At 37.8% G+C, this 22941-nt stretch overlaps 1 protein-coding gene across 1 annotated transcript in view; it reads right to left on the bottom strand.

The window, feature by feature from the left end:
- The window catches only part of LOC125230592 (transducin beta-like protein 2), a 108741-nt gene that overhangs the window by 32662 nt on the left and 53138 nt on the right, over positions 1 to 22941 (bottom strand). The window contains exon 3 of the mRNA XM_048135795.1: positions 18475 to 18698. Within this exon, the coding sequence (XP_047991752.1) occupies positions 18475 to 18698 (224 nt within the window). The remainder of the gene's footprint in view (positions 1 to 18474; positions 18699 to 22941) is intronic.

The following is a 22941-nucleotide window of genomic DNA, read 5'->3' as shown; positions in this document are numbered from 1 at the left end:
GAAAGGTGATATATAAATAAATTTGAACTATTCTTTATATTATAACGTGACCATAATACGTACCGTATGCCGCAACTAACAAAAATCTAAATTTGTAGATAGGTGTTCGTAGTTTCCGTTAGAATAACGAAATATTTTAAAATTATATAATTATTACGATCAAAGATACGGTTCCTACCATAGAATTTTATCACAAATATTATTCATTTTTAGTTAAAAATATTGTGCCAAATTGTACAGGCTGTAATTTTTATAACAAGTAATATGTTAAAAAATAATGGAACCTGAAAATGTAATATTATATTTCGTTAAATTTTATATAGTTTCAGTTTCAGTTTATTTATTCAAGAACAATTTTTACATCGTGTTTGTTTATACACTTTAATCCTTCCATTCTGTATCCAAAACACTCTTCTCTCACGAGACTACGAGCCCCAATGCAAATGATATCGTCTAGTCACACTTCAACGTGCGATATTTATTTCCGAAACTGGTATTTAAACCCAGATTGACTTTGATGATAAATGGAATACACGACACACTAAGCCATATGGCAAATCAATAAATTTGTTCTAACTACTTGATGTTAATATTCACTTCTGGTAGGATTTTTGTTCAGTTAATATTATGTTTTATGCCTAACTTGACATTGCATGAAATATTTCTATATTATAATGCACCGAAACCAGAGTTGCCCTAGATACCGCCAGGGCTCAGCTACAACGCTGTCTTGGCTATTGCGCACCCAAGTCCTCGTCAAGACAAGTCCGATGACGCAAACAGAGTTTGCCTATGTTACACCAAACCCGAGTTCCCCTAGGTACAGCCAGGTTTCAGCATCAGCTCTATCTCGGGTACAGCTCACCCAAATACTCATTAAGACAAGTCCAATGACGAAAACGGCGTTTGCCTGTGTTACACTAAACCCGAGTTCCCCTAGGTGCAAACAGAGTTCAGCATCAGCTACACTTCGGGTACTGCTCACTCAAGTACTCATCAAGACAAGTCCGATGACGAAAACAGCGTTTGCCTGTGTTACACTAAACCCGATTTCCCCTAGGTGCAGCCAGGGTTCAGCATCAACTGGACTTCGGGTACTGCTCACTCGAGTACTCATCAAGACAAGTCCGATGACGAAAACAGCGTTTGCCTGTGTTACACTAAACCCGAGTTCCCATAGGTGCAGCCAGGGTTCAGCATCAGCTGGAATTTGGGTACTGCTCACTCGAGTACTCATCAAGACAAGTCCGATGACGAAAACAGCGTTTGCCTGTGTTACACTAAACCCGAGTTCCCCTAGATGCAGCCAGGGTTCAGCATCAGCTGGACTTCGGGTACGGCTCACTCGAGTACTCATCAAGACAATTCCGATGACGAAAACAGCGGTTGCCTGGGTTACACTAAACCCGAGTTCCCCTAGGTGCAGCCAGGGTTCAGGATCAGCTGGATTTCGGGTACTGCTCACTCGAGTAGTCATCAAGACAAGTCCGATGACGAAAACAGCGTTTGCCTGTGTTACACTAAACCCGATTTCCCCTAGGTGCAGCCAGGGTTCAGCATCAACTGGACTTCGGGTACTGCTCACTCGAGTACTCATCAAGACAAGTCCGATGACGAAAACAGCGTTTGCCTGTGTTACACTAAACCCGAGTTCCCATAGGTGCAGCCAGGGTTCAGCATCAGCTGGAATTTGGGTACTGCTCACTCGAGTACTCATCAAGACAAGTCCGAAGACGAAAACAGCGTTTGCCTGTGTTACACTAAACCCGAGTTCCCCTAGATGCAGCCAGGGTTCAGCATCAGCTGGACTTCGGGTACTGCTCACTCGAGTACTCATCAAGACAAGTCCGATGACGAAAACAGCGTTTGCCTGTGTTTCACTAAACCCGAGTTCCCCTAGGTGCAGCCAAGGTTCAGCATCCTTAGATCAATTATTCCGAATAAGTTTATTTCCTTCAACATTATGGATTTGTACATCTATGGACTTTGATTATTATGGCTAATAAATTTTATGACTAACAATACTTATGACTTTCAAAAATCAGAACTACAATTTCTGACGTTTAATTTTATGACTAGTGATAATATGACTAAGAAAAATTATGACGGAAAACGTTATGGATAGTAAAAATCGGACTTAAAAAATTATGGGAACCAATAGAGACCCGTCAGTGGCGCTTCATTTGAATAGCCTCGTGATAGAGGAGCGTTAGAGAGAGAAGAGTGTTTTGAAGACAGAATCGAAGATTTAAAATGTACATAAGTAATAAACAAAATTGATGATGAATTTTGATGTTCTATTCTTTTTTTCACACAGCCAGCCGGCAGCCCATGTGCAGAAAATATTGCTTGTTATAAAAATTACTGCCTGTATAGTTTGGTTCCCTGTATGATATTTGTAACAAAATTCAACGTTTCTATGGTAGGTCGAATCTTTGATCGTAATAATTATCATATAATTTTAAAATGTCTCGTTATTCAAAATGTAACTTATAGGTACTTGAGTTGTACTGTGCGTGCTAAATATGCAGTCTGCCTGTATGCAGTCTTTCGCCGGCTCGGCGCTGCGGACTACCTACCTCGCAACTCGCAAGTCGCAACGCAACCCCAAACACAAGGCACATGCATTAGCTTAAGTGAATATTTATAATAGGTACCTATATTTATTGCTACGCGTTCTGTTTTATTGCAAAAAAAAGATACTTTTTATGTGAACCTAAAATTAATTTACATCAGGAAAAACATACAAAACAATGAATCTTGCCATAAATATTGTAAACGGGAGATATAAACCTTTATAATGTAGAAACTTATCGGTTTTGAAAAAAAATAAAAACCAAAAAAATATTCCTCAGGCCAGAATCGAACCCAGACCATACTAGTACTAGACTCAGTCAGTAAGCGGCGTTACAAACCACAGTGCCAAACTCTGCTTATGACTACTGGCCAAAATGCGCTAGTACTTTTCACATTGTACATTGTGAAATAAACAATTTGTTTTAGTACTAAAACAGGAATTATCTAATGATAATTTAGATACATTTTGTTCCGGTTATCGATACGGTCATTGATGATGCCACAGGGCCCTCTGGTTCGAGTTTAAAGGTAATTTTATGATACGTCAATACAACAACATTCTTATTGATTATTGACAAAAAAAATCTTCCATAATACGACAGCATTCCAGCCGCGGGTAACTGAAGGCCTTGGTCACTTTTCTTTAGTTTACTGCATTTATTTCCGTTTATAATATTTGCATATTTATAGCATTAAAGTGTATTAGTACCCATACATTCGTACAGGCAACTCCTGGCGCTAGTAGCTTATAGTATTGCGATCTAGTACAAGCAACTCCTCCTAGATGGCGACTTGTTACGTATGGTGGTCTTGAATCTCGATCGACGTATCGTATAACAGGGGTGCGGGGAGGGGAAGTAGCGCGATCGAGCGAGGGCATTCAAACGGGGGACCGTCTTAACCTTACGACAATGAAGTTGAACAGTTGAGGTCGTCCAAGGGTCGATACTGCGACGGGCGGTGCGACATTGGCTAACAATTATTACTATTCAATAACAATCCTGCTAATTTTCCACATAAAAAAATAAGTATGTAGGCGTGTTGTATAAGCATTAGTTTAAACATAATTTTAATGATAGTCGCAACATGAAGGCACGGAGGTCACAGCAAACAAAGCGAGGTACCTAATATGAATATTATGATCGCTATCGATGATGCAAACTATTTTCATGTAAAAAATATATGAAAAAACCGAGACAACGTATAGCCTTGCTTATTCGTATCATATCGCATTCAGAAATTGAGTACATCGAGCTGTTTTCTTGGTTATAATGATGGGAACCACGCAGCATTGAAGCCCGTGAGCTATTACCGTCGTAAAGCAGAGAAATCTTGTGATCGTGGCAACAATGACATAAAACTGCATTGATACACTGACACAATGCTAGAAAAGTAATGTTTTTTTTAAGTAGTACCTAAGTAAGAAAGAGGCATCGCATAGCGTAAACTTTATGACAGCAGATATTTTTTTGAATGTTATGAGTAAAAACCGACCAAGAGCGTGTCGGGCCACGCTCAGTGTGGGGTTCCGTAGTTTTCCGTATTTTCCTCAAATACTCCTGAACCTATCAAGTTCAAAACAATTTTCCTAGAAAGTCTTTATAAAGTTCTACTTTTGTGATTTTTTTTCATACTTTTTAAACATATGGTTCAAAAGTTAGAGGGGGGGCACACTTTTTTTTTCCTTTAGGAGCGATTATTTCCGAAAATATTAATATTATCAAAAAACGATTTTAGTAAACCCTTATTCATTTTTAAATACCTATCCAACAATATATCACACGTTGGGGTTGGAATGAAAAAAAAAAAAATCTTCCCCACTTTACATGTAGGGGGGGTACCCTAACAAAACATTTTTTTCCACTTTTTATTTTACCACTTTGTCGGCGTGATTGATATACATATTGGTACCAAATTTCAGCTTTCTAGTGCTAACGGTTACTGAGATTATCCGCGGACGGACAGACGGACGGACGGACGGACGGACAGACAGACATGGCGAAACTATAAGGATTCCTAGTTGACTACGGAACCCTAAAAAATGATAGAGCACTTAGTAATAGGACCTAACTAGTGTTCATTTAGATTCAGGACAACCTAACTCTGCAGCTATATTGATGGCATAAATTTCATGAAAGATTTTACTCTAGGCATCTCATGTTTTATTCCTAGAATATAGTGCATTCAGCATTAAACATGCGCCCGCCGACGTCAGATCCTGTTGCCAACAAAGAACTATTTCTAAATAATTTATGGAAATGCACATACATAATTGTGTTATCCCTGAAAAATACAGCATAGGCAAGAACTGCCGGCGCGGCGTAGACTCGTTGACGCTACGTGGTGGCACTGGTGGCGAACGAAACGCAGTCTGGCTCTCCATCGCCACTACAGAAGGGATAGCTAGCTATGAACCGCTTACTAAGCGTAAGCGATTGTGACAATGACGTTGGCTAGGTACCCTGACACAACACAAACAAGCGCATCGTCAATGAGACGACAACAAAGAACATGCAAATATATCCGTTTCTTATTATAATACACAATTTTATCAGATACCGGCTACCGAAACGTGATCTTTTTTTAAAAACAGCAACGCCACTAAGCAATTGTTTATTAAGTTCTCGGAATTTATGAAGCAAAAATTAGACATTCGTGCCTTTCGCAATGCTCACGACCGACAGCCCGTGAGAAGTCAGGTAACATGCAATACTGTCAGAGTTGAGAAAAAGTAACAAGTAAATCACAGTAATCGATCCAAGAAATGTTGAAGCGCGGGTTATTGTTCGTGGCCTGATTTGGCTATTCATATGGAGGCAGATCAAGGCCTATCGGATTACTGGTCTGACTTCACGATCTTGCAAATAGACTAGCGAAACACCGCCATACAAATGATTAGGCTAACACAATGAGTCTTATCACCTCGTGACTCACCATCTCGCCTCCAACGACTCAGGAACAGCGCTACCGTTCGATGCCTTCGAATGTACCTAAAACACTTAAAAGTTTATGATACGTATTATTTAGACCGTCGGCGGATGACACGAGTGTGTACGCACTTTCTTTATCGCTCTTAATCGACTGATCTTATCAAGTTATCACTCGCAGCCTACATTTTTAAGCCAAACAAATAAACACAATATAAAGAGACACGTAGACGCAAGTCACGATAAAAATAACAGCGAATGATATGAACCTTTCTAAACTGAAAGTTTAATACCCTGAGCCTTATCTACATTTGATTGGATGAAATTAAAAGTTCTCTATTATCAAGAAAAGAAGAAGTTCGTTTTAGAATAAACGTGCCAATTGTACAAAAACTGATGTACGAGGAAGTGATACAACTCCAGAAAAACCGGCCAAGAGCGTGTCGGGCCACGCTCAGTGTAGGGTTCCGTAGTTTGCCGTATTTTTCTCAAAAAGTACTGAACCTATCAAGTTCAAAATAATTTTCCTAGAAAGTCTTTATAAAGTTCTACTTTTGTGATTTTTTTCATATTTTTTAAACATATGGTTCAAAAGTTAGAGGGGGGGGGACGCACTTTTTTTCCTTTAGGATCGATTATTTCCGAAAATATTAATATTATCAAAGAACGATTTTAGTAAACCCTTATTAATTTTTAAATACCTATCCAACAATATATCACACGTTGGGGTTGGAATGAAAAAAAATATCAGCCCCCACTTTACATGTAGGGGGGGGGTACCCTAATAAAACATTTTTTTCCATTTTTTATTTTTGCACTTTGTTGGCGTGATTGATATACATATTTGTACCAAATTTCAGCTTTCTAGTGCTTACGGTTACTGAGATTATCCGCGGACGGACGGACGGACGGACGGACGGACGGACGGACGGACGGACGGACGGACGGACGGACGGACGGACGGACGGACGGACAGACAGACATGGCGAAACTATATAAGGGTTCCTAGTTGACTACGGAACCCTAAAAATGGTGTAATCCCACGTGCGTAATATAGGTCATTGTACCTATGTCAGCATGTGACGAAAAAACACGAGTACCTATGATATAATAGTCATAAAAAAACCAACATTACAAGAATCGTTACGCTCATGTTGTAATGTAGGTACCTACCGCGCAATCATTATTACTGCGACGTAGGACTGGAGGTACCTAATTAATAACTAGTACAGATTAAATTATAGCCATTCGTTATGTAATGTTCGCTGTTACTTGTGCAAGGTGAGGAAGTGGCGGGTACCTGCTTCCTATTTGTTCTATAGCAAACTGTTAAGAAATAGAGATTACTTACGCTTAATGATGAGGTGAAGAATTATAAATTATTGCGTATTAATTCTATAGTCTCATAGAGTGAAAAAATTTAATTTTGAAAAAACCCCCGACCGCGACATAGTAGACCGATTTTCGTGAAACATGGCTAAGAACACTCCCGACTTACTCAGCTTTCAAACAAAAAAAACGAAATCCAAATCGGTTCATCCGTTCGGGAGCTGCGATGCCACAGACAGACACACACAGAGACAGACAGACCCGTCAAACTTATAACCGTCGTTTTTGCGTCGGGGGTTAAAAACTATATTACCAGTAGGCACTGGTAATGACCTTGCTGAGTACGTTATTTTATTTACATATCTCAGCACTTACGGAAATATTATACAAACCACAGATTAGCAATAGTCTGATGAAAGTATATTATATCAATTTTCCGATGAATGTAAGCAGAGGATCGGTGCTGTATGTGTCAATTTCCTTGATAAAATAAGTAAAGTTCCTTAGCACTTACTTCTCTTGTAAATATTACGATGTTCAAGCAGTCACTCATTTTTTCAAGGAAATTGACAGATACAGCGCCGGCGTCGAGTAATGTCGCAACAGTAAAGCAGCTAAAGTTGCCATTCCGACTTAATCCGACCAAATAAACTCGCAGTCGCCATACGAGTCGATAGTACGACTTAAAATTGTAGAAATTAGAGGAGGCTACTTATACTTATACATAATTGTCATTGTCACTTCTTTTACGCTAAATATTTTTCACCACACCAACTAATAAAGGCTTACTTTGCTATTCGAAAACAGATAGCAAAATTGCATTTTATTCACAAGAGTGCAAAGTAATTTCATACAAATTTTAACTTGATGTCTTAAGCTGGCTTGTAGAATTTACCTATAAATGATGATTTTGAATCATAAAAATCTAATAAATTAATGGATTTGATTTAATTTGATGTTTTAGAGTCAGTATTTTGTTCGTGTTGGTGTGGTGAAAAATGTTGTGTTTCACTCGGTGGCAAAGTTTGTTTACCTTCGTGCCGTGCCTTCGTGCGGTTAAACAACAACTTTGCCCCCTTGTAAAACAAATAACTATTTAATATGTATCGAAATTGTTTAGTTCTATTTTATATCGCATCGCATGCAAGTAAGATAAATTGTTCGCTACGAGCCGCAGAGTAAATGAGGAAGAAACTCATATTATCATACTAAATTAGAATGAAAGCGCTAATATGCGGTGACTATAATGACCGCAGGTCCTCATATCTTCCTTCCATTAATACTCCCAAAGGCAAACAGAAATGTAAGGTAAATTATCTGTGGTAAGACTTGATGTAAACAACCATGTCCCTTTGTAGGTACTACAGCGGTTGTAGTTTTCGTCAGCGCTAAGATTGTAAATTAGATAGACCAAACTACCTACTGATAACGATTTTGATAGGGTAGACTTTGCAAGTGTAAAGTAAAAAAGTTTGACGTTTATTATTGCGCAATAAAATTGTTTTTGCATTTAATTAAAGTGTTTCGGTTCGTCCCCATTATTTAATACCTAGAATAATAATTATGACTTTGGTTAGTCATAGCTACATAACATAAAGTTGACGAAAGACAAAGAAATGAATGACTAATGAAATAATGGGATCACGTTTCAAGGCATCGTTTTCATACCACGTATGTTTCTTGCACGCACTTTTCCTACCCATATAACCATAATCGGTCGCCGTTCCTACGCAAATCCTCCTATTTTGTGTACACACAGGTCTTCGGGTCTCAATGCTTAGTCGCAGTACGGTCGACGTTTAGTCGCGGCGACCCAAATGGGGACGATTGGTAACAGGCACAAATGGTCACAGAAGTGACAGAAGTGTGCACTACGCGTGCACACATTGTTACCGTTTGGCGACTACTTTCCCAAAATCATTCGTTCATTTCATTCTTTTCAAATGGCGACTGTCAGAGACGTCAAAGTAAAAAAGAAATAAAATCATTTGACATTAAAATGTAATGGCGTAAGAATTTGTTAAAGATAAAATATTGTTTGCATTTGTAATATAATGTGGGCTAATTACCATGGCCAATTAAATTGCTCGAGTGATTTCATAAAATAAGTCTAAATTTATCAACGCGCCATCAATTTACCTCAGTTTAACCAGTAATAATATTATTAACTACTCGGTGTTTGCGTGTTATGTATATTGATTGGTGAAGTTTTAGTGCTCCGGTGCATATACTATACTGAAATAATAAAAATAATGCCTAGAAAACCAATAAAGTTGTTAAAATATGGATTAAGACGGTAATATTCCATGTAAAAAACAGTCGCCAAACGGTCACCAAACGGTCGACAAACGGTCGCAAAATGGTCGCAGCGTACACGCGTGACCGAAAGCAGTGAATATTTATTATATTTTCAAAATGGCTTCATGTATTATTTTTTTCCAGGTATCCTCAAACTTCATAAACAATTAAATATGCCGTCGTACTCAGTTGCCCTCACTAAAGAAGATTAAAAAAGAATTGTAACGTGCGTACCGAGCTGCTGGGTTGTAAAGGATCGGGGATCATATTATTATGGTCTTCTATAGAGCAACTAGTATTTTGCGGCATTTCACAATTGACACTTGTTGAAGTAGTCGTCATTAATATTACTATCAACATTAATTTCAGCGATCTGTACTTCTTAAGTCAAGATTTTTGTATAGATAAGTTTCTACAAATTTGTCAATTCAATTCAATTCAAAATATCTTTATTCATGTAGGCCTAGTTACAAGCTCTTATGAATAGTTCATTACATATATATTATGATCTTAATCTAACCTAATTATCAGAGCAATTTATTGTTGTAAATTATTGTTCATAATAATATTGAGTCTATAATATACAATTTCATATAAAAATAATCGTTAAACAAAAAATATATAATTAGGTATATGTATATATAAAAATACATGTCTAGAATATTTCTAGGAAAAATCCAATGTCCAAAAAAATACAATATTAATTTCATCAACAATAATAATAAACGTAAAAATAAGAAACCATTTCGAATAACAATTAATCCCACGTTGTTTTATCATTCATGTAGTCTTGTGTTGTATAATAAGCTTTGGAAATGAGTACACGCTTTACATGATTCTTAAATTTATTAATTGACAAGTCAGTAATATGATTCGGAAGTTTATTATAAAATCGAACACAATTACCCATGAATGATTTTTTAATTTTACAGAGCCGTGTGAAGGGCACCGCGAGTTTATGTCTATTTCTAGTATTTATATTATGTACATCACAGTTTTTCTTAAAATTACAAATGTTTTTATGTACATACATAATATTCTCATAAATATATTGACAATGCACTGTCATTATATTAATGTCCTTAAATTTATCTCTAAGTGAGTCTCTATGGTTCATTTTATATATTGCTCGAATAGCCCTCTTCTGCAGAATAAATATGGTATTTATCTCTGAAGCACTGCCCCAAAGTAAAATACCATATGACATAATGCTGTGAAAGTAACTAAAATAAACTAATCGAGCTGTTTTCACGTCTGTTAACTGACGGATCTTGCTCACTGCAAAAGCTGCAGAACTAAGTCTATTCGAGAGGTTAACAATATGGGGACCCCACTGAAGTTTAGAATCTAAAGTTATACCAAGAAAAACTGTACTATCTACCAGTTCTAATTCCTCATCCTTCACAACGACACTTGTTTGCTCATTCCTTACGTTACTATTAGTGACAAACTTAATACATTTAGTCTTTTTTTCATTTAATAATAAATTATTAGCATTGAACCAGTTCACTACTTTAGAGATAGCATTGTTTACATCACTGTGAGCTTGTTGCTGTCGTTTGAGTTTGAAAATAAGTGAGGTGTCGTCTGCAAACAATACTATATCATGGTGGGTCTTTACAAGGAATGGCAAGTCATTTATGTAGATAAGGAACAGGAAAGGCCCCAATATTGATCCCTGTGGTACACCCATAGAGACCAATGACCCAGTTGATCTCTGTCCATTGACATCTACCCTTTGTATTCTACCATTTAAGTAGGACTTGAGTAAATCTAGTGCTGATCCTCTGACTCCATAATAATGTAGTTTCCTGATCAATGTTTCATGACAAACACAGTCGAAGGCCTTAGATAAATCACAAAAGATACCTAAAGCATCTTGTGACTCCTCCCAGGCATCGAAAATATGCTTAATTAGCTCAACACCAGCATCGGTTGTCGAGCGACCCCGTGTGAAGCCAAATTGCTTATTATGCATTAAATTATTAACGTTAAAATGTCGTACTAATTGAGAAAGAACTAATTTTTCAAATATTTTACTGAAAGTTGGCAGCACAGATATTGGTCTAAAGTTAGTGGGGTCAGAGTGGCTGCCGGATTTAAATAAAGGAGTTATTTTGCTATGTTTCATTAGATCAGGAAACTCGCCGCAGTCAACACTGTTGTTGAATATAACTGCTAAGTCAGGCGCTACAACCTCAACTAAGGATTTTACGGCATGGACGGAGACCCCCAGAGGTCACTAGTTTTTTTGACATTAATTGATTTAAATGCCTTTACTATATCTGAGGTACAAACATGTTCAAAATAAAGGTCTCTACAACACTCAGGAACGTTTTCCTCTAATAATGTGACGGCAGATAAGGGTGATGAATTTAAATCCTTAGTTGTGAATGCTGGTATCTCGGTGAAAAATTTTTCGAACTCTGTTGCTACTTCAAAATTGGAATCTATAATTTTGTTATCAATATTCAGTTTAATATCTTTTACTGCGTGTTTCGAGCGACCAGTTTCCACATTAATTACTTTCCACGTTGCTTTAATAATGTCAGAGCTATTTTTTATTTTATTACTAAGATAATTTCGCTTAGCGATATGACAATCTATCTTGAACTTCTTCGAATATTGCTTAACATGTTCTTTAAATTCATCACTCGTATTAAACCGCCGTTCTTCATACAAGGCATACAATGCACGTCTTCGTTGATGTAACTCTGCAGTAGCCCACTCACTAAAAACTGATGCACCACTAACTACGACCGATTTTGAAGTAAATATTGCATTATAATGTTGCAGAAAAGTGTGAAAGAATGAATTATACATACTATTAGGACTCATATCGGAAGACAGGGAGGGTAGCGCCTGAACCAAACTTTGCTTCATTCGTTCCACGCGGTCGGAGGTTACTGGTACAAAAGTTATTTGTTTTCTCAAAGTATTTTTCCTTAATGTCTCAAATACTATCAATTGGCCTAAATGGTCTGATTCTAAGTTGCTAATTACATCTTTAGTAGTAGGAAAAATATCAGTGAAAATATTATCTATACAGGTGGCACTAGTGGCAGTCACTCTAGTAGGCTCCATAAAAATATGATTGAGATTACATGATTTGAAAAGATTCAACAATCTGATACTTATTGTTGAATTTTCCAAAATATTTACATTAAAGTCGCCGCATATAAGTATTTTTTTACTAGAAGATGATATTTTAAGTAGCACAGATTCCATAATTTTTTCAAAAGTTTCAAAATATAAAAGTTGTAATGTTAAAGAGACATAAATAAACGTAGAAGAGTAAATAATGTGTTTTTTTGTAACCCAAACAAAATACATGTAGATACGAGTGCGGAAAAGAGGAAAATCGATACGAGTAGCGCTAAATTAATACACGAACGAAGGGAGTGTTTTACTTCGAGTACTTCGACACGAGTTGTGAATGTCCTTTTCGCACGTGTATCGTACGACGATTTTCAGTACCTAAATCTAAGCTAAGAGTTTCGACCAGACAAGAAATGAATCATTGCTTGATTTGCTCGCACTACTGCGGTAGAAAAAGCAGCATCTGTACTGAAAAAAAACTATCATTGCGCAACAGAAATTCTATTAATATCACAATAAATACTCGTATTTCATTTGATTCCTACTTTTATTGTGTAAAGACTGTAAAGCAACACTACACTTCATTTTTATCAATAAGAATTAAAAATTATATATTTAATACATTAAGTAACTATAAAGTGCTTATCTATTTGTATTATCATTCTGCACTTTCCTTAACTTTCCCACATTTTTAAAAAATGTCGAAGAGTGCTTAAATGGTCGTCGTCGTTTATTATTATTTAATTCGCTCATATTTAAATGATTCAAAGCAACCAGTCCACAACTTCACAAGACAGTTTGAGAAACCTTCGTATTTCAGATTGTCATTTGCGGATACAGTGGTTTAGGAGCAGTTCGGTAATCAGACCTACACATGTGTGTACAAATTCTGTCACTGTCACTGTCAGAAACCGTTCTGACAGTGACAATGACAGCCACAAATTCGTCCACATGTTGTTACCGTTATGTGTGCAAACGTCGACTAATAAAGTGTCGTTAAAAGTCATTCTGACAGTGACATTGACAGCCACAAATTCGTACACATTTTGTTACCGTAACGAGTGCACACGACGACTACATTTTGTTATTGTATCAATACGGTCGCATTGTTTGCACGACGTTACCACGCGTTATGTCACATTTGACAGTTAGTTACTGATTTGAAGATTTTGCGACTGAAATGGTTGTATGGGTACGACATCTGCACTAACATGAGTCACATGACTCACCAACTATTAAGTACCTAAGGACTTGCCCGATTACTTAATAATGTGACTAATTATGTAAACTTTCACGAGTGAGACTAATTTAATGGCACTTTACTGGCTACGCTACCAGACCGGTGATGCTACGCCACCAGAGAATCGAGATAGTGGTAGGAAATATCTAGGTAAGAAAAATACGCTTCGCTGTATTGTCGTAACAGTGGTGTTGATATAGTACAATATAATATAATATAACCTTTGAGGTCTGACCTAGATAGGTAACAACACGTTATTGCCGTTAGAGCAGGACTATTCGCTTTCGCTGTAGAATCCTGGAGGAAGGAAGTCAAAGAAGGAAGGAAGCTATGGTGCCTATGGTGAAGAAAAAATACACAAAGACTTGACTATATTTGCAAGGGCAGAATAACTAAAACCTCAAAAGGTAAAGTTTAAATTAGCAAACATAGTGAAAACATGTTTAAATTTGATTTATTTTAAGTTGTCGTGGTTATTCTAACATTAGTAATAGGCAAAATAATGTTGGAGATGAATGCTGATGGATGAAGAGGTAAACCCAAACAATGGATGAATTGTGTGAAAGAGGATATGAGAAAGAAAGAGGTAAGTAAGTGTTGAGATGACGAAAGATAGGGGAGTATGGAAGAGGAAGACATGTTGTACCGACCCCACATCACGTGGGATAAGGGTAGGAGGAAGAAGAAGAATACAACAAAGGAGGCGCTTGCATATAAACTGATCTGACAGATCATTCACGATAACCTTTACTGCATATTCAAGTTATTGAGATAAAATTTTAAAACCCGCGCCGATTTTCCGTGTATAAGTTTCGTGTGCGCAACATGCTCCTATCTTTTCTTTCCTTCTACTTCTTGTGTGCGTAGCCGAACTCGAATGCAAACGCTCACGAAACGCTCACGATAATATCTCTTACGTAGTTAAATATATCCCTATCGCTCTTGCATATTGGCGCGACAGAGCCAGACTACATTTCTGCGGCGTTTCGGTGGCGTTTCGCGTCGCAAAAATGCCATTCGGCTACGGGTACGGGCCTGGCTTCACGTCTCCTCTAAAGTGACGTGATGATTATTTTCTACGTCGTTTCTGCTGCCAAAGAGCGTCTCATAACGTGCCAAAGAAATTGACACACCCTCATATGTTTATACACTTGCGTGAATGAATGTACATTTTACGTAATTTAAGTATCATTGGCTGTGATTAATACAGATAGACATAGGCCGTCCCTATCGCATACAAATAGTGCGAACAACATCCCGACATAATGAACAACATCCGTTGACATTGGCATTTCGCCATTTTATGATTTGTAGTATTGAAAATTGAAACTACAAACCTAGTGTATTTTTTTTACATTAAGGCACTGGTCCCACCGCGAGCTAGTAAACTATGAGCCGATAGCTCATAGCATAGCTTACTAGCTCGTGGAGGGACCAGTGCCTAAACATATCGTCACTACTTTAAAAAAAACTTGTATCTTCGTCTGTCAATGAAAAGAAAATTGTAGTAAGTATGTATGGAATGCATATAGACTTACTGCGTTTTAACTTTGAGGAAGCAGCGCGAGATACGAGATTTTTTAAAAGTAGTGACGATATGCAAAATAGCTGATCTGTAAAAAGTTAAGACGTAATACCTACTGTATCAGATATTATGCACCATTTGTTTCTTTAAAGAAAACAAGGAAAAATAAGGACACATTTCTGATTCTCGAGTATCGTCGTTTTATCAGTACATACTAATAAGTAAACGATTCCAAATTAGCATCGTAATTCTTATTTAAATGAAGCATTCTATTTAATCACAAATCTAGTGTGAACAGTACTAATCGTTTATCTTAATTGGCCATTATTAAATAACAATTAGTAAATAGAACATTTACTGAGGAATTTTAAAATGTAATGCGTAGTTTTGACCGGTACCATTACTCATTGCTCTCATTAGACAATTGAGTAAATATTAAATGACTAGTAAAATAGGCTACGTTTTTAAGTAATTTTCCTTCATTTGTAAATTATTATATTATTGAAGTGCTGGACCACCTCTTCAATGCAGATATATCTGTACACATCATATAAGTAATTATTATGCCTTGTTTGCTGATATTATATTTAATTAACGTAATTCAGCCAGCACGAATCGTGTAATTTTGGTGAATAAGTGCACAATACTCGTAATATTAAATTATATATTTATAGGAACATTTCATACACAGATCGACTAGAGTTTTTAGTGTTTACAAATGTTCTAATAATTAATTATGGAAATGTTACAAGGTTAAACGGGACCAAACAGGCACAAGTCTGTTAACACCGTCCCGCACGCGTTTAACTGGTGCTAATTGTTCTATTAACGAATGAAATCCAACTTTTCAGCGGAGGCCAATGATCTGACTGAACATGTGAACATGCGTTTACGATATGACGCCCACCTATTTTCGGCTTCGCTATATTTAATGCGCATTTCACTATATTGCGTCAAATCGAGCGGAGATGGAAACCAATGTTTTTTTAATGAGTGATTGATGAAACAATTGTGTCGTGAAGCTGGCTTCAAACTGGAAGCTTGAATTGCTGGATGCATATTTTTATTTTTATGACTCATACTAGTTAAATAAATTACCTGTGTGTTTTTTATATAAATATCAGTCATTTTTGAGTGACTGTCCGATTTAATAACAACCATCCAAATACGTAAACATCGGAACGAATAAAAAATACAGTTGGATACTTCCTGAAACATTATAGGTAATATGGCTTTCCTAGCTCCTAAGACTAATAGCAAGACTGCAGTCAAAAAACAAACGCGATATATAACTGTATTTTTATTTACAAAGAGGGCTCGACACATGCAGTGCAAAAGAGCGTCCTCTGTTCCGAGATACGATGTCCCCGACCCGACCCATAAAAATGTGCATTCATAAAAGCGAACTGGGCACAATTGGCAAGAAGTCAGGAAAGTGAGGAGACTCTCCTTTCCTTATCTTTCTAAATATTTCTGGTCAAACCAATCCCAACGGACGGGAAGGTCGGGTCGGCCAATACTCCGCCAAACACGCGCCGCTCGGATAAACGTCATGCGTCATGCGCGATCAAAATATCGTCGCTACTTCTTTGTAAAAATCTCGTATCTCACACTGCTACTCAAAGTTAAAACGCAGTAACTTTATATGCATCCCATACATAGATACTACATTTGTCATTGACAGAAGAAGATACGAGTTTTTACTTTCAAAATAGTGACGATATGAATGTTGATAGCGAGATACAAAAACAAGCTCATCGGTCTTAGAGGTCAATCTCTCGTAAACGAAGTTTAGCGTAAATAACATGACGTGACTTGGTGTTTAGCTGCGACTAATTTATCTCGATTATCTATACGTAGTATTACGTAGGGTCATCTGCCTCGTTAATATGACTAAGCTAAACGTGGCTGAACTGAAGCATGACTTTCGTCAGGTTTCTTAGTTATTATGAGGTATTTAGTCATCATGTAAAAGCGAATTAAGTAATTAGTAAAGAGTGAATTTTAAGCAGACCCCGACACAAGGTTATAAACATATCACTGGGGCACAATGAAGCTTGAGCCCATCATAGACTAGAGGGCTTGGTTGGACGAAGTACTTATCCCTGTTCTATGTATGTACATACTAACACGAAACTAACTCTTACAAAACAATTTTTTTTTTGCTAAATGCATGTAATGTTTTAGAGATCTCATAGTAATGAGGATAGCTTATCTACACCCAAGTTCCAATGAACTAAGATAATAAGTATTTATTTACCTGGCTGATTATCTCGAATGGACCCCACGTCGATTTCTTACAACGTGCCCTTACAAAAACATAACCAGGCTAAACTTTTAAGCTAAAGATAACTATTTAACAGATTTTCTAAAGGTTGTTGGACTGGTGGTATTATTAAAGGGTATTGCATGCCATAAAACAAGAAATAAAAGTTTTACAACTAAGGTAGGTACTTAAACAGTCACTTTCGGAGAAAGGTGAAGCCGTCTGCAAATTCGCAGAAGTTACCGAGCTGAGCTGAAGCTTTAACTCGGTTATTTATATGTATGTAAGTCAGTATATAAATGGCATGCAGTGCACGTCTATTTTGCATAAATATTTTAATGAGAAGATGTCTTTATGCGACCTACTTTTAAGATCATACAGAGAAGGATGAAGAGAGCTATGAATTGATTATATATATAGTACTGAGGGCAAATACGTTCAAACGTTTATTTACAGCTGCTCGCATGATAAACCTAACGATAACCAAACAACAGATAAGAAATTAGATAACTATTTGTTTGTTTTAGTATACATACCTCGTGCTTGCGTGCACAGCGCGTGCATCGGCGTCGGGTAGTGTGAAAATATTTAGGAAGATTCACTTTCAAACCCACACTAGCGTTAACTTTAAACAGAAGCAGTAGATGCAAAGATTGCTAGTTGGATAAGATTAATATCTTCCACTACTTCATGTCGCAGAGCCCTCAAGTAAAGTTGTCTCCAAGTTTAGTTGACAGCTGTTTTGATGAGCCGAACTTTGGAAGTGAACGAAGAAAACGTCATAATTTGATAGAAATTTGACTTGTAAAATGACTGTTGTGCACTGTACTATCAAAATCAATTGTCAGCTTGGTTTGACTTTACTTAGTCAACCTCATCATCATCATCGGCCTTTAAGTCTATAACAGACAACGTTTTTTAGTCAAACTAGGCTAGACGATATCCATCATTTCTATAAATGTAGTAATAGATAGAGTATATGCTCCAGACATTAAATTTTCTACAGCTCTAGTTTGTTCAGTGACGTTAATTAACACGGTTATGGCCCAGAGTTCTACTTTGCCTACTGAATTGAAAATAGAAAATACAAGAGAGACAGAAAGCAAAACGAAGTGCCATGCTAAAGTCAACACGGTATTCAATGGCGTCAACTACATACAAAGTCTTAATTGTAGCCAAATGAATTTGAGTATAAACTATAAACCTTTCTCACCTTATCAAACGCGAGAACTTGAGTAGCAGCCCCAATAGCGCCATCTTTCTTCTTCTCAATCTTGTAGACGACGATGTTGTTCTCCCTGACGGTGTGGACGATGAAGGCCTTGGAGTCAGGGCTCCAGGCCACAAACTGCGCGTGGTCGAACTCGAGGTTGACCCGCAGCGTCTTGTGCTGGTTGTGGCTCAGATCCCGGATATCCCAGAGGATCACTGACCCATCTGCGTCAAATTCTCAACGTGAGTATACAAGGAGCTCACTAAGGGTCTCCCCAAATGTTGACGCGGAATCAACCTTCGCCGACCAAAATCGTTCGTTAGTATGAACATGCGTGCGGATGCGTTCAGCAACAACGACGCGTAAGCGTCTTCGGTGGCTTCATATTATCGAGCGAATTTTGTTCGGCTAGAGCCATGTCCGCGCCGAACAGGCAGGTCAGGAATGAACATAATACCTACTGTCGCCAGCCAATCAGATGTTCATATCATACAAATATTGTGTTGTTTTGCGTCTACGACCCGTTGTATACTAATTACGTTCGTCACATTGTCATAACATATCTGTCTGGCGCAATATTTACCGGCCCGTGATCGACGTCACGTCACGTACAATGGCATCTCTAAGGACAGCCACAACGGCGTAACTAAACGCGGTTTTTCTACCCATCCTAACCTTTCGTTTAGGACAACACCCGCCTAATAGGTAGAGCCCATTTCTTGGAAAAATAAACACCACGTGTAAGCTGCATGTGATGCGGCGAGGTACCGTGGGATTGTAAAGTAATTTACTCCCTCGAGGAATTCTTTTTGTTTTCCAAGTAATTCTGCTGAACACCTGACTAACTGGCATACCTACTCATAAACTGCTTACCCTTTTTACCTGAGCTAATCCTGGTTGTACTTGCTTATAACTACTCTTTGAGAGCTCGATTTTATAAACCCAATTTAGGATAGTAATATTTATAAGCCTAAAGGTTTATAACAAGAAATGTGCATTCTTATTCCATGAGAACATAAAGATTTAAGCGGTGTTGTAAAATAAGACTGCAGAGACCGTAAAAAATGTATCTTTGTCTTCCTTAAAATCCGCAACTTATATCCAGCATTTAAAATTCCATCCAAAACAATAAAGCAACCATTATGCTCCCAATCCTACTTTCAATGCTAGGAAATCTTTTATGAACAAACAAGTCTTATAATGAAATGAGGTTTACTGTAGAGCATGAAATCTTTAAACTTCAATTGGGTACCGACACTACCGACATTTGAGCTTTCAAAACCTTAAAACAAACAAGTTTTTTTCTAATTCCCGCGACGCAAAAACGACAGGGTGTTATAAGTTTGACGTGTCCTGTCTGTCTGTTTGTTTGTCTGTGTGCGTGTCTGTCTTTGGCATCATAGCTCCCGAACGGATGCACCGATTTAGATTTAGTTTTTACAAGCTTTTTAAAAAGCGTTTATTATTTTTCAACTTGCCTTGTTTATATAGTTAATTAGTTATGTTAGTTTGGGTCAAAACAAAACGTAGAGCTAAATTTGACCAACTTCCCGGTTTCCAATTGAGCTGAAATTTTGCACACATATGTAAATCACGTGACAATGCAATATTATGGTATCATGGAGCTGATCTTATGATGGAGCACAAAAGGTGGTCATAGGAACTCTATTATGAAACGTCGTATCCCCATCGAGTAAGGGGTTTTCAGAAACGTCGCGGAGAACAGTAAATGACTAGAAAGGTACAGTCGGCGATAAAATCTTGTGCAAAAAAATTTTTTTTTGCAAAAAAATTTTAATTTTTTGTTTGAAAGCTGAATTAGTCGGGAGTGATCTTAGCCATGTTTCATGTAAATCGGTCCACTATGTCGGGGGTTTTTTTTACAAAATTTTAATTTTGTGGTTAGGTTAGTAAACAGGGTGGTTCCCGTGGTTCAAGCTGCGGGCCCCAGCATGGGGCATAGGAGTATGTGTATGGAGTAATGCGTAAGTAGTCATAACGCTACGAAGCGAATTGTTATAACGGCCACGCATTCTTCTAAAAATAAGCAAATGTCCTACTTTTGCAGATGTGGATACTTCGACTCGACTACTGTCCTAAACTAAACTCGTTATGTGGCCGAATAGGCCAATAAGTTATTCAGTATCTTTAACGTTACAAAAAAACTCAATTAATGTTTAACATACCAATACGGGTAGCTAAAGGTTAGTGGCAAAAAATGAGAGTTTAATTTGATTTCCTAACTTCGTGCATTGTACATCCATATCCATACTGTTATAAATGGGAAAGTGTGTGTGTATGTTTGTTTGTCCGTCTTTCCCGGCAAAAGGGAGAGACGAATTGACGTGATTTTTCAAGTGGAGATAGCTGAAGGGATTGAGAGTGACATAGGCTATTTTTAGTCTCTTTCTAACCCTCCACTTCCCTAAAAAGAGGGGTGGAAGTTTGCATGGAGCATTCCGCAATTTTCTAATTTAACGCGAGCGAAGCCGCAGGCAAAAACTAGTTTTACATATATTTGATATATTTACACGTATTAGGTCTATTTTGATATATGTATGTACGAATTGTACGAGTAATACACTTAATGACTCTTCAAGGATCTACAATACAATACAAATACTCTTTATTGCACACCTCAATACACGAAACAACACATCAACATTCCCGATCTACCAATATATCAACATTCCCGCTTTGTCTGTTTTGCTTTTCTATGAAGTTCCTTTTTTAAATACATATTAACGTGCAACTCGCGCCGGGTAAAGGTCAACGGACCACTTAGATATCGAAACTAAGTCACTGTATCAAGGTCTCCGGTTTCAGGCAATTGCATAGCACAATCAGTACAATCACTGGGTGGAGCCGTTACAATAAAAACGTAGAACGCAATCTTTGTCACGCGGTGCGGAAGAAAACTGCCTAGTAACAGCAATAGGCCTGACTGTCGTGATCTTTTTATTGTGATATCGTGACCTAGTGCGACAGTTTCTAAGGGCATGTCGAATGGATTCAGCTGTGCAGCAATTCAAAATAGTTATTATCATTATTTGGTGCCCACAAATGAAATAATTTGCTAAGTAAGTATTAGGGGCCCATTTCTCAAAACTGAAATGAAAGTTACAAGTTACAAGCGGAGGTCTCTTTCCTACTTGTCATATTAGACATTGACAACCACTTGTAAATTGTAACTTGTAGCTTTGAGAAATGGGCTCCGGGCCCTCGTATGGGTTGTCATGGAAACACACTTGTAATACAAGGCTTGTACCTTTCGAGAAACGGGCCACTTGTCTAATCTACAAGTAGTTAGGTAACATGACAAGACACTAGTTAATATTATAACTATCTTCCGTTCCAGTGATCGCTCTCTGAACAGTAAAGCGGACCTCATTAAATTAGATTCGGTTAGTCATCGTTTACAAAATGACCAAAGCCAAAGGGTGTTAAGATACGGTGATTGCTTCCTTCCTTGCGTAATGATTTCATCAAATTCTAGCACCGCTATCTCAATTATTTATTAGCCTAAGATTGTACGTGATGGTTCGCAGATGTTGACGTAGGCAATACGCATATATACGCAGGTCTGCATAAAGCAAGATGTGTATTAGGAACTCGCACGATCTTAGTACGTTTCTCTTCTGTACGTGTACGAGATACCAAACAAGTGGGGGCCTGGCGTACTATAGGCGTGTCGAAGTTCCCTACTTCGATGACGAAATGACGCCTAAAATTTGTGCAAGTCGGATTGTGAAAGACTTATTGAGGCGGAGGCGAGCTCGGCGCCATGGAGGCCGATTCACTTTAATGTGTTTGCTTTAACCAAACCTGCCAATGCTAACTGTCCTGTCCACATGAAACAAAGGACTTCCACTGCCGTTTCATATGTAAACCTGGTTATTTATACACGCGCTGTCCTCGTTTTGAAATTTAAAGCACTGTTTAAGTCGATATATGTATGAAATTCAGAGGCCTTCTTCTTGACCTATGTCAACTGTTCATTGCCCTTTTCATCCCGTGCGGAAGTTATTAGAATCGCCTGCCGAGCGCACGCGAGTTGAGCAGTGTAGTGATTTGAAGTGTGTATTTTCGATAATATACAGGTGTTACGCAGCTGGACGTTTAATTCCTAGGGCTGCTTAGGTAAGCATTGATAATAGATCCAGACTGCATCGGGGGCAGTAGGATGGGTGTGCCGACGTGAATAACTTGATCAATAACGTCGATTGACTGGATAACACTGATTTATAGCAGCTATCTCGCTTTCCAGCCGCCCGGTGCATATTGATTGTAGGACTAATATACTTACGTTTCATAAGTTCTATTTTCGGCTTTCATTCGACGTACTGGGCAGCCGGTGCGGTGAGCTCTCCGATTCAATAAACTAAACCACAACTTCCTACTCATGTAAATTCGCATTCATCTACAATTCTACATAGTATAGCTTCAGTAGAAGTTCGACTAAATAAC

The sequence above is a fragment of the Leguminivora glycinivorella genome, chromosome 10, assembly GCF_023078275.1.
Source record: "Leguminivora glycinivorella isolate SPB_JAAS2020 chromosome 10, LegGlyc_1.1, whole genome shotgun sequence".
Lineage (NCBI taxonomy): Eukaryota > Metazoa > Arthropoda > Insecta > Lepidoptera > Tortricidae > Leguminivora > Leguminivora glycinivorella.
Note: the sequence above shows the minus strand (reverse complement) of the source record. Positions and strands in the feature narration are given on the sequence as shown.